The sequence below is a fragment of the Cydia strobilella genome, chromosome 4, assembly GCF_947568885.1.
Source record: "Cydia strobilella chromosome 4, ilCydStro3.1, whole genome shotgun sequence".
NCBI classification, from domain to species: domain Eukaryota; kingdom Metazoa; phylum Arthropoda; class Insecta; order Lepidoptera; family Tortricidae; genus Cydia; species Cydia strobilella.
The window spans coordinates 12689161-12702057 of NC_086044.1; the positions used below are offsets into that span (position 1 = coordinate 12689161).

Sequence of the window (12897 nt, forward strand, 5' to 3'; positions counted from 1 at the left end):
TACGACGACGATATATATATAGAATACGATGACGAGAATAGTATCTCCATATTGCACTTTAGTTTGAAATAAAAGTATGCTACTAACTACCTACTAATGCTGAAAGAGCTATGTTATGAGGTTATTTAGTAATACATTAAATACCTAGATCTTGTTTCGTTAAATAACAAAATCCGCTGCTTTAATTACCATATTTATTTACAGTTAAATATTACTTACATCGAAGTGGTCTTCACATTCACACATAAAAAACATTTGTATGCGCTAAAATGCTCTTTGGGTCTCTTCGCGTTAGTTTTAAACACATTTTTCTTTTTTTGGGATTCGTTAGAATGGAAACAAACAATTTGTCTGGATTTTTTATAGTCGTACTTGAACATTGCGGCACTATACACTATTTATATACCATTTTACAGTGAAATAATGAATTCAATGCTCATAAACCATAAGATTAACTAAGGTCATTGACTGAGTTTACTTTCGCGTGACGTCACACGTGTCACGTGATTAGCCCCTTTGCAAAAACAGCGTTTAAGGCGCGTTCAAAATAAATAAACTAACATTGTTTTTTTTTATATTTAATACAGGAAATTTCACGGAAATATCAATGTAGTGTAATTATTAAGTCATAAACAATAAATTAAAACCATTTCCAAAAATTAGTCAAATAGCCTATTGTTGCAAATCTGACCGCTTTCAGCTTTAAATAATAGTTCCTAATCTCTCCGGTGGCGCTAGTTAGGCTCTGGGACATGAGTATAACATGAACCATATAAGGCAACAAATAACCCGACCAAATTACGTAGGTTGTTTTTAGTAGTATTTCGGTGTATGGTGGCGCCGCCTAATGACGTTTTTTTGATGGACACTTTTCATACATAGAGATTTGGCTCCTTTTTATAGTCTCCATGAGCAAAAGGATTTAAGTTTAAGCAAAAGGGGGCGCTTTCTAATAAATGTATTATATAGGTAGTTGGTCAAACCAAATTGTCAGTTAATAAGAACAAAAAACTATACTCATCATATTCTTTTGGGTGCTAGTAGCTTAGCTAGTACTAGTGTAAGACAAAGATAGTATGATTCTCTTTGCCTGTGTTTGAAATAAGACAGTCCTTTGACATACTATATCAATCTCAATAGAAACTATAGTTTGTCAAAGGACTGTCTCATTTCAAACATAGACAAAGAGAATCATCTTTGTCTTATACTAGTACTAGCATCCAAAAGAAAAGGATGAGTACAGTTTTTTTGTTCTTATTTACTGACAATTTGGTTTGACCAACTATAACGTTCTTTCTAACTGCTAAATATAATATGACAAGCCAACTTTCTTCTTTTGTATCCATATAAGGCAACAAATAACCCGACCAAATTACGTAGGTTGTTTTTGGTAGTATTTTGGTGTATGATGGCGCCGCCTAATTACTGTTTTTTGATGGACACTTTTCATACATAGAGATTTGGCTCCTTTATATAGTCTCCATGTTCTTTTGGCTTGCCATACCTACTATATATGTAATTTTATAATTTTAAGTAGAAAACTTCCTACAAAATACAACTTCATAACACGACCTATCCGGTCGACAGGATATCATTATCAATATCATCATTTTATAAAGTTCGTTTACGGAAGGTTTACGGAAATGATGCCGTTGCTCGGAAGATGAGCAATACCAAAGAGTATAATAATATATGTAGCAATACTCTTCTTCACCATACAAGCAGGTCCTGTCAGTATTTCAGCTCTGAGTTAGACTTGGTTAGACCATGCTAATGTAGCAGCGATTTTGATAGCGCAGACTGCGCAAGTGTTATTTAAACGTCATTATTTCATAGAAGTTTGACGTTTAAAATTTGTTCGTTTGTTGTCCAAAAACAAATTAAGAAAACTATGATTTCTTGTAATGTGCAGGTAGATAGGGTACATCGTCTATTATTGACCACCTTCCAATAGCTACCCTATACTAAAATGGCTCATAGTCTAACCCGTTCGTATAAAAATACCGCAAATCGATGTACAGGTTAGCCGTTTGGCACACACATACTAGAGGCCAAAACAAAATTTTTGACCCGCAGTTCCTAAAAAAATTTCGCTGTGTATGGAAAAAATTTTTTTTTTTCCAAAACCTATGGTATGTGGTATCATACGAAAGGGCTTTTTGAGGCGATTCTAAAAATATATCACATCATTACATTTCGGGCATTTTTTTTAATTAAAACAAAAAGAATTTTCGAAACATACCAAGTTTGGGCTCCTCCAGACACGATAAGGCTGATTTTTTTTGTACAATATACCACAAATGATACGTGATATCCTCATGTCTAACTCCAAGAAAGCAATTTTGAAAATAATATCATTAACAAATTTTTTTTAATTTTTCAATTTTACAAAGTGACACAGTAAAAATCGATAGGGTATATCGTATCTGAAGGATACAGTCTTGATATTTTGTGTCAAAAACAAAACAAACTATACCAACCGATGAAAAGGCGCAGTTAAAGGGTTAAAGAGGTATTTCCCGTTCGATATATGAATATTACGCATCATTTTATGATTAATATGTACCGTATCTGCAGTACAGTTCCATAAGTCTCGTAAAATAGGTATTGAAGTAGAACTGTCATAGTTTGTAAAATTGAAAAATTAAAAAAAAATTGCTAATGATATTATTTTCAAAATAGCTATCTTGGGGTTAGACACGAGGATATCAGGTATCATTTGTGGTATATTGTACAAAAAAAAATCAGCCATATCGTGTCTGGAGGAGCCCAAACTTGGTATGTTTCGAAAATTCTTTTTGTTTTAATAAAAAAAAAATGCCCGAATTGTAATGATGTGATATATTTTTAGAATCGCCTCAAAAAGCCCTTTCGTATGATACCACACTCGATAGGTTTTGGAAAAAAAATTTTTTTTTCCATACAAAAAAAAATATGTTTTACCACTCCCCCCGCAGCGAAATTTTTTTAGGAACTGCGGGTCAAAAATTTTGTTTTGACCTCTAGTATGTGTGTGCCAAACGGCTAACCTGTACATCGATTTGCGGTATTCCTTTGAAATTGGGGTCGAGCGGCTTCCGCTATAAAATAAGAATTCTATTTATTTGTTCACACAATGAGGGCTACCGTTTAAGTGCTCACCAGTTGGCGCCACCGTAGATGTAGGTCCAGAAAAACAGATCTCAAAATTATTCTATGCTTATTTTTACAAAATCAATACGTTCTAATATACACAATAGTTATTTGTTATACAAGGGTGCAAAGTTGTATTTTACCCGCGAGTGTAGAATTGAAACACGAGGAAGCGAAAGGATTCTATAGGTGAACCACGAGCGAAGCGAGTGGTTCTAAAATAGAATCCTGAGCGTAACGAGTGTTTCAACACACGAGAAGTAAAATACATTTGCGCCCGTGTGTAACACAAAACTTTTCACCTCACTATAGAGAGGAAAGTGCAACATCCACAGGCGTTAGATCATCCTCATCACTGGAATCACTCATTTCTTTACGATATTATAACATAAAACTGGAAGTTGTGTATTTTTACGCGAGTCGGCGAGAAAAGGTTTTAAGTAAAAAAATTGTTTACAATGTTAACATTTCTGATGTATGAAATGTCAACGATGCGTTTTGAAATTGCATCGACTCAACTTGTGCGTTCAGAATTATATTTAACATCATTATAAAGAAACAAACGTTTCTTATGGAATTTTAAGGTTTATGACTTAAAATCATTAAATAAAGCTAAATTTGGTATTTTTTATTAGATTCTCAAATCATTTATTTAATGATAATTAATATCGAACGAACCATTATCATGAGCGTTTTACGTTTTGTTATCTGTCAAGCTACTTAAACACGCTCAATCCAAGGTCAAATTACTTTCCCCACTAGTGGATAAAACGCGTTTTTCCCCGCTTGTATTGAAGGATAAACGACAACTTTCCGAGCTAGTGAGGGGAAAAAGTATTTTAAGGGTCTCCGGCAAGCTCGGTTCTCCATACAAACGTAGTTCCGCTCTCATTTTAAAACGACATAACTAGATTGCTCTGAAACTTTGTACTTACAATAGGATAAGGTTTATCTATGTCTGTAATTAAAGTGTGGACACGAAAAAATCCGATCGTGCATGACATGGTGAATCTTTTAAATGAATGTGGATTTTCAAGCAGCACCTCTCTTTTAATAATTTGTGGATATTAAACCACACCATAAAAATACAACTATATTACCACGTTAGGTTGTCTGTGACTCAGCATCATCATATACAGCCACCGTGCCTATATTACCACGTTAGGTTGTCTGTGACTCAGCATCATCATATACAGCCACCGTGCCTATATTCCTTTGGACATCGTCTTCTGGCAGTCTTTACCAAGTTTTCCTGTTAAAAGTATTTTTTATTATTTTTAATTAGATAACCTAAATTATGCCTTATTACGTCCTCTTTTCATGATAGCAAAAATTGTTTTATTGTATTCAATTTGAGATAGTTCTGAGTCTTTTTTAACTTTGGTGAATTTGAATTTTTGACGAAAAAATGCCTCCCATATAAAAACTACTTTCATTGCTTACAGTAGAAAGTCTTCCTGACTACCACAAATAGAAATGAGTTTCAAGAAGTATTTTTTTGGTAAGATGACATTCTAATGTGCCTTGCCTTGCCAAGCGAGTGAAGAATGTCAAAAAACGCTGTACAAGCAATATAAGACCACAGTGGGAATCGTGCAGGGAGCATTTTAAAAAACCTAAAATTTTGACTGTGCCTTGCCTGTATATTTTAGTTCTCCTATCAGGTCTAGTAAAAAATTTGGAGGAAACTGAAAGCGATCACGACAGAGCTTTGAGACTTGCAACGAGAAGAAAGGACCTTAAAAATAGTTTAGTGCCTAAATTCAAAATTGTACAACATTCAGCAAGCTACCAGGCAGTTCACCTTTTTAATAAACTACCGATAGAGTATAAACAGATCTCTGCCTGTAAGGTATTTAAGCGCAAATTAAAGGCTTTTCTTGTAGAAAAATGTTACTACTCTATCAATGAATTTGTAAATGACATATTTTAATTTGTATCGCAATAGTAACCTTTTTTATTAAGATTAATAATTATGTTGTTTTTATTGACTATTTTATTATATTTTATGCATTGTGAATGACATACCTATAATATCAATTGTTGACATTATTATTATTATTGTATTCGTAGAAGTCATTAATTTAGTATTAGAATATTTTTTTTTGTTGTTTTTTACTGTGAATTTACTATTTTTAATGTGATTATTTCAAGTGTTTAATGTATGTAATCATTTTATATGTATGAATTAATATTCGACACAATGTATATTGTTAAGAATAAAAAAAATAAAAAAATAAAAAAATAAAGAGTACTTAACAGTCTCAAAGATCTACGCTCACGAATGGGAAGCCAATCAAGTTGCTTACGATAAGCTGATATGTGATCGTACTTCCGAAGGCAAAATATGAACCTAATACCGTTGTTGAGAAGTACATCCAGTTTGTTAAGGGAGGCTTGAACGACATTGGAGTAGCACACATCAGCATAATCGATCACGGGAAAGACAAGAGCTTGAACGAGGAGGATCTTTGTGCTTATTGGCAAGAAATTTTTAAACCTGTAAAGCGCTCTTAGCGTGTTCGTCACTCTGCGACATACATCAGACACCTTCGTGCGCGAGTCCGACTCGCACTTGGCCGGTTTTTAGTATGATATAAGGTGTCCAATAATAGACGATTTACTCTCCACCGTCCACGCTATAAAAATTATGTTAACCTTGTCAGTCCTTGTGACAGTAACATACATATTTGATTTTGCAAGCCTCTATTAATTGATATCGATACACCTATCTATAACCACAGAATAGCAGCATAATGCACTAATGATAATTGAGCAAAATCGCCTGCAAGCGTAACTTCGATATTTCCTGGTTTCCTGAGTCATTACACCTACAAAATACTTACCAAACGTATACCTACCTACTTATAATAAAAACTCAATCCATGAACGGAAGAACACTAAGGCAATCGTGCGAAACTGCATGACGTTCTACACAGGAACGAACTGCGCATGCGATCGAGAACAGTTAACGTTACGGAGTTTGCCCATTGCCATGCTTATCATTATGTCGCGACTACTTTCTTGTACTAAATCAGTACGCTACTTAACGCAAAATTATGTTCAAAACCAAATGGAATTAATTTGATTTTTGTACCGATGTGAAAAGCTAATCTAGAACTGTGTGCGTATGCGTCTAGTGGGCGGCGACGCAAAATATAACAATAACCGAAGTGCGAGTCGGACTTACCCACCGAAGGTTCCATACAAATTTAACTTTTTTTTTACAAATTTATAGTTTTCAGATTTTTCCCTGTGCTTGTAGTGCAAGACGATATTACTTGCCAAATTTCAAAGTTCTAGGTCAAAGGGAAGCACCCTATTAATTTTCATTCCTTTGAGAGTGTCGAAATATACGTTTTTTTGCGGCATAAACGGCCGTATCTTTTTTTACGTTAACTAAGAAATTTGATTTTTTCAAAGCTTTAATAGGCCAAGCAATAAGAAGGTATAGATGGAAATGCTAGGAACACAATTTTTTGTTTGGACTAGTTAGGAGGTGAAAATATCAAAAGTCTTCGGCCGTAACCCTGGTGCTGGGGGAGAGTGGGGTTTGAAGGTTCAATTTTTCGGTTTTTCGATTATATCTCGGAAACTATGCGTCTGAGCGACATGGCCACTTATACAAAATGAAAAGTGATTTAATTTGTTACAAGTTTAATTAAATCAAGTTTTTCGATATCTTGTATAGTTTTTGAGATATCCGCTCTTGAAGGTTTATTTAGGGCTCTCACTTTTATCTTGATTGTCTACATCAGTGAAGCTGCTAGGCCGGGTTTGGTATCGTTTTTGTATAAATCGGGGGTGCTGAATTCATTTATGGTATCAACATTGACACCATTCCTAAGTAAAAAATAAATAAAAAAAAATGATTTTTTTTAAACATCTTCACGCTTAAACCGCTGAACCGATTTCGTTGAAATTTGGTATAGAGATGGTTTAAGTCCCGGTTTATTCATGTTAATTAGTGGTAAGCGGTGTGGGCCACACATATTGTAGACATTGTAGTAATTATGGAACGCGAGCCAAGCGCAAATTTCGTCAATCATCGCCTCCCGGGCGAAAACTCGTATAGCGGTTAACTGCTATGTATGATGAACCCTTGTGAACGTCAGCTGCCGCTCCGTTGGTGGGGTGAGGAATGGCAGCTACCGAAACGCGTAACACGGTCTTTCCACCGCGATACGACCGGCTGACGAGTTGTTTTATTAACAATAGCATCTAAACTATCATCTGACAAAGTATCAAACGGGAGGCGATGACGCCGATGACTGAAGATAATTTTCTTTTTTACATGTTCATGTGACCAGCTGATGGTCTTTCCACAGCGATACAATCGGCTGACGATTTTGTTTACTCACAATAGCATCTAAACTATCATCTGACAAAATATCAAGCGGGAGGCGATGACTAAGTTTTTTTTATAGACTTTATTTGCTGCCATTCCTCAACCCACCAACGGAGCGGCAGCTGACGTTCACGAGGGTTCATCATACATATCCCTTAACCACTATACGAGTTTTCGCCCGGGAGGCGATTGGTCATGGAAATCTGTTCCTGGCCCGCGGTCTATTAGTATAATATGTATTACTTGTAGTGGCTGATTGTTTACCTAAAAAAAAAAAAATGTCACATATTAATCATATTCTATACCCCATTGTTTTCAGCAAAGAAAGAAGTGCATATCCGTGTACAGTGTTATACTTCTGTATGATAATGCGAACACCAAGAACAGCTGTGCGTGGGCCGGCACGATAATGATTACTTGGAATGAGGGTAAAAGCTCTCATTTCCACGGACGTATTTTTACGAGCGTTTCCACACGGACAGTAATATTAATATTATTAACTGGAATGGAATGTTTACTACTTTTACCCATAATCAAGAGCAATGAAAACACTTGAGTACTTACTTATTATTCCGCATAAATACCTAGTTAGACCAATACAAGTCTGCAATGATTTTGATCAGCACACGCAGTGCAAGTGTTAAGTGTGTGTCATAATTTCATAGAAGTTTGACGTTTAAAATAACACTTGGACTGCGTGTGCTATCAAAATCGTTGCAGACCTATTTTGGTCTGACTCTATATACAAAATCGCTATAGATACTGATAGATAACACACAGCCGTAGAACTTATTCAGATACTTACCTTGAATATTGTAACATGTATTTATTCAGTGCTAGGAGTGTTAATCGCAAAACAGTTATTTCTATTTCTAGAAATAGGCTTCGTTTTTGGGACATGGTGTTGTATAACTTTTTAGTGTGGAATTTAATAAGCTTTCATTTCGCCATACACAGTATTCACATTAAACCCAGATATTCCGAGAAAAAAAGAAAAACCAAAAAAGACATACTTTTCAAGATGGCGTTTGATCCCCGTGGTCCCCGAAGCTCCAATTTTATGACACGCAAACAGGGATCCCTGAAATTGTAGGTGTCAAATTTAATTACTGATTGTTTAAACCCCATTTATGACCTAAAATCTGTTTTTGCAGTCACATTTTTAAGTCCTAAACATTTTTCCTCCATTTATTTTAGTAAATTTGTATTGCATAGCACTCGTGTACCAATTATGCATCTACTGATGTCTATTTTATTGAAATCCACTCAATAGTTTAGGCGCTAGAAGTAAAAATATGATTTAATATTCGGCGTCCTCTCAAGGCGACTGTATTGAATTTTCTTTAATAAAACAAGTGTAAACAGGTTGTGAAGGGTAAGAGGAATCTACCGATATGTCATTTTAAAAAATTTGTCCAGTATCCTGAGCTACAGGGTGTACTGATTTTCAGCATTTAACGTGTAAATAGAACGTGTACAAAGTCCTCCAAGTTTCATATTAAGAGAATATCCCCTGAAAGGGTATAAGCGCTAAATCTGGATTCAGCTATTATTTTCTATAACAAGATGTATTTTTTCCGCAAAGATATCTAGGACTTTTTTGTGTAGAATTTAATAAGCTTTAATTTTGCCTTACACCATATTTTCATAGAGAACGTAGATTTAGAGTAAAACGCAAATTTCTCCAGGATGGTACACATTTTCCAAGATGGCTGCGATTCCTCGAGGTCCCCAAATGTCAAATAGTGTGGACATGAAAAAGAGACCTTTAATTAACATACATACCAAATTTCATAACTTTGGAAGGATTTCGAGGTTAGACCTAATCCGATTGTACTATATTGTAAGTACAAAGTTTCAGACCAAATTAGCTACTCGTTTTTAAATGAGAGCGTAACTATACGTTTGTATGGAGAACCGAGCTTGCCGGGGACACTTAATTTTAGATCTATCTTTTTTCAGGACACTTTTTATGAAGCAATTTTTGAAGCTTTTAATTTTGAGTTGCGCCGGTTGCACGCGTAGCATGATTTTTCGTTAGATGCGGGATTTACTTGCGCCGTAGCAAGGGCGTAACGTCGGATATCCGTATTCCGCATTTTCGCTACACAAAACTACTCATGATATGTAGGAGTGGCGCGACAGTTACTCGCCTGCCAGATAGACTACCCGTCTACCCACTAGGCCAGACCGGTCGTCAATTTGCATCTATTTTCTCAATATCTCAAACTAAAGCACAACAACGCAACACCATAACAAGGCACAATGGGAGGTGTTCTATCTAGTTAATAACGATTCTTACGGAAACCTAAATAAGTGCAGCTTAACGGCAGTGCGTTAGTATTAAATAGTATTAATGGGTGAATCCGCCGATACGGTTCGATTCCCTATGGCTTTTACTTTCTTTTTGCCGATAACAGATACAGTTCCTTATACGTATGTAGCGTTTGGACCGCGTACGTCCTCGGCCGCGCGCCACCGGCGCCGGCGCCGCGGGCACGCGCCGCCTGATGCCGGAAATCCACTTCACACCCCGCGTAAGCGCATGTTACTGATCAATTTAAGTATGGTATATGAATATACCATACTTAAATTGTTATCTGAAATCGGTAGGCCACGAGTGAAACGGAGGATTAAACGATCCTCGTAGTGCACGCCAACTTACCTGTATGTAATTATATTTTTCGCACACACTCAAATGCGATCTACTACACGAGCTGTAAATATGTCTTGCTTTTTGCCAAGCATTCTATCGGAGAAATTCACTTGGAAAATATTTCTCGATCATTTTCAAGTTCACTTACGTAAGTACGCGTGCGGGAGAATTGGTGCGGAATGGCGGATGTTTGGTGGTGCTCGACGGCGAAGTGGCGCGCGGTTATAAGCTCGCACCCGCTCCTCCGGCTGTCAGTTGCCGATAAACCACCCTCGCAGACGTTGATTTCTAGTTATTAGTGCAGTGTGTGAATATACGTCAAAATAACAAAATGTGTTCCGCTTTTCGGATAGCCGTCGTGTCAGTTATCTGTGTGGCCGTCGCCTCCGGCCACGTGCACGGACCCCGCAGATCTCGCCGGATGGATGCCGAGGATTATGCACAAAACGAAATCGACAGTGGAAGAGCTGAAGAGAGCTCGTGGTGGCCTTCGGCAGAATTCGCCGTTTTGCAGAAAGTTTATGACGACTGCAGTGCGCAAAAGCACTTGACGATGTGCCTAAAGGGCAAAGCCCTGCACGCCCTCACACGGGCCGTGGAACAGGTGAACAGTGAACCGAGTGCTCAAATGACCGTGATGTGCTATAAGAGTGTATTGTAATGTTTTGTTGTATTGTACAGGAGAGCGTGCAGCTCGCGGACGGGCTCACCCTGATGAAGCAGGCGGACGCTCCCGCGGCGGTCGCGGAGCCGCGCTTCTTCCCTGGCATGTCCACGGAAGACAAGCTCGATATGGCTCTGCGCACTAAATTCGAGCAATTGATGAACTCGCACACCATCTCGATGGATTTGGCTTCGGAGGGTAGAGGCAGAGGTGAGTACAATAATCGAGCAAAACTTCCTTCCAATCAAATCCACCTTGATTTGAAATAAATTTGTGCTTTTCACACGAAAATTTACAATGTAATTCATCAGGCAAGAAAGTGCTCCCTTACCTGCTGCTCGGTATCTTCACCACCGTAAGTGTGGTGGGAGGCATCGCCCTCAAGACGCTGGCCGCCATCGCTGGCAAGGCGCTGATCGCCAGCAAGGTCGCGCTCACGATAGCCGGTATCATCGCCCTGAAGAAACTCTTCAGCCACGACGGCGCCCCCGGCGAAACTACCTTCCAAGTGCACGCTGATGGACATCATAGGTAATACTAACAATAAATACATATCTTAAGCGATTAAATAATCGATTATAAACACCTACGGATACACACAATTTGGGAAAATATAAACTGCTCTGTTTTTGGGCATATTTAACATAATTATTTATACCTCTCGAAGTCAAATGCAAAAAACATATCAATTATATACTCGTGAGATAAGGCAGTAAATTTGTCACATTTTTACGGAGTCCGAGGACTTAGCCAAGATGCCAATCGTTTGCGCTGTAGCGAACGAAACGGTAATGTCTCTCTATCACTCTTCCATAAGTATTTAAGTGCAACAGAGAGACATTAGCGTTTGTTCTGCTACTGCGCAAACGATTGGTATCTTGGCTATACCTCCAGGCTGTAAAACAGCAATTAAAACGACAGAACTCCCACTTTCTAGACAGGGAAGGCGCAAAATTTTGTGCAAATCTTGGGCGGCAATCCAAATAATATCTCAGTTTTTTTAAGCATTTTTATAACATAGGTATTATATTTGATATAATGTTTTATAATTCTTTATATTTCAATTCTAGTCTTTAATTCGAAGGCGGAATATGTACGTGGTGAGGCCAGCGAAAGCAAGCGCGGTGGACCCATACCGATACTACGGCGAGCAGACGACGTCCACCGCCGCCGCCAGCGCGTAGCCCGCGCCCCGTCTCACCCGCCCTGACCCGCCGCGCCTTCGCCCAGACAAAAACCTCAAACCAAAGTACCGTCCATGCTATGGACATCCTACTTAGACGATTGGTCGTCCGCTCTCGTTGTCAAATCTATGTCAATAAATTATTTAGTGTAATTTATTTATTTGTGACTACGGTTGTATGTTTAAAGTTAAATAATTGCAGCAGTGATGTAAGAGATAATAAAAAACATGACACTGAATATGGTTTCATTTTCCGGACTGTCTGGTCTGATGTAAGTAATTATATAACTCCTGGGAACATTTTGTACAAATTAACGAATTACTTAATAACAAACTTTTTGCGCAGTTATTCTTTAATAATAAAATCAGAAAAGCATCTAACAGTGCATAATAAGCGATGTTAGATCTGATAAGCATGCTATGTTAGGCATGATAACAACACCGTACAGATATGGGGCGTTCACTGTCAGTGCAGTAATTAAAACGTTCTTAACGTTACTTGCAATAATGCACTCACTACAATATCCTATAAACGGTTAAATTATGATCCTCTGTAAGTCATTTTAGTAGGCGAGTAGATTTTTTCGCCATCTTGAATTTTGCGATAACTAGGCCCGGGATGGATGGATTTATCCCTCATGAGGCTGGTTTAACTACGTGCTTTAATTGATTGCATTAACCTGCTTTCTTTATGCGCTCTAGTGGAGAGGAGTCCGAGAAATGTGTCGAGATTTTCCGTTAATGTGGGTGCACTGGGTACGAACGTGGAAAGTAGAAAGTTTTAATCGATTCACTGCACATGCACGCATAGTGGTGCATCACGTAGCTTGTTATGATCTTTTCTGCCTTATTGCGCATCGAGGTAATGCAATTTATTGCTTTTTACGCTAGGCTTGCTCTTGATTTTGCTTATT

At 37.7% G+C, this 12897-nt stretch overlaps 1 protein-coding gene across 2 annotated transcripts; it reads left to right on the forward strand.

Annotated features, from left to right (window-relative positions):
- Positions 1–10102: 10102 nt before the first annotated feature.
- On the forward strand, positions 10103–12222 carry LOC134741160 (uncharacterized). 2 transcript variants are annotated; one of them, XM_063673931.1, is made up of 4 exons: positions 10103–10740; positions 10818–11010; positions 11112–11331; positions 11871–12222. In XM_063673931.1, exons 1-4 carry the CDS (start codon positions 10468–10470, stop codon positions 11875–11877), a joined length of 693 nt encoding a protein of 230 aa, XP_063530001.1. In that variant the 5' UTR covers positions 10103–10467; the 3' UTR covers positions 11878–12222. The 2 variants fall into 2 exon arrangements, with proteins under 2 accessions (XP_063530001.1, XP_063530000.1); XM_063673930.1 differs by having other exon boundaries at positions 11885–12222.
- The last annotated feature ends 675 nt before the right edge of the window (positions 12223–12897 follow it).

Coding starts and splice junctions, on each gene's coding strand:
- LOC134741160 (XM_063673930.1), top strand. CDS start 10,468: ATGTGTTCCGCTTTTCGGATAGCCGTCGTGTCAGTTATCTGTGTGGCC. Junction 11,011..11,111: donor TTCGGAGGGTAGAGGCAGAG/GTGAGTACAATA, acceptor GTAATTCATCAG/GCAAGAAAGTGCTCCCTTAC. Junction 11,332..11,884: donor CACGCTGATGGACATCATAG/GTAATACTAACA, acceptor TTTAATTCGAAG/GCGGAATATGTACGTGGTGA.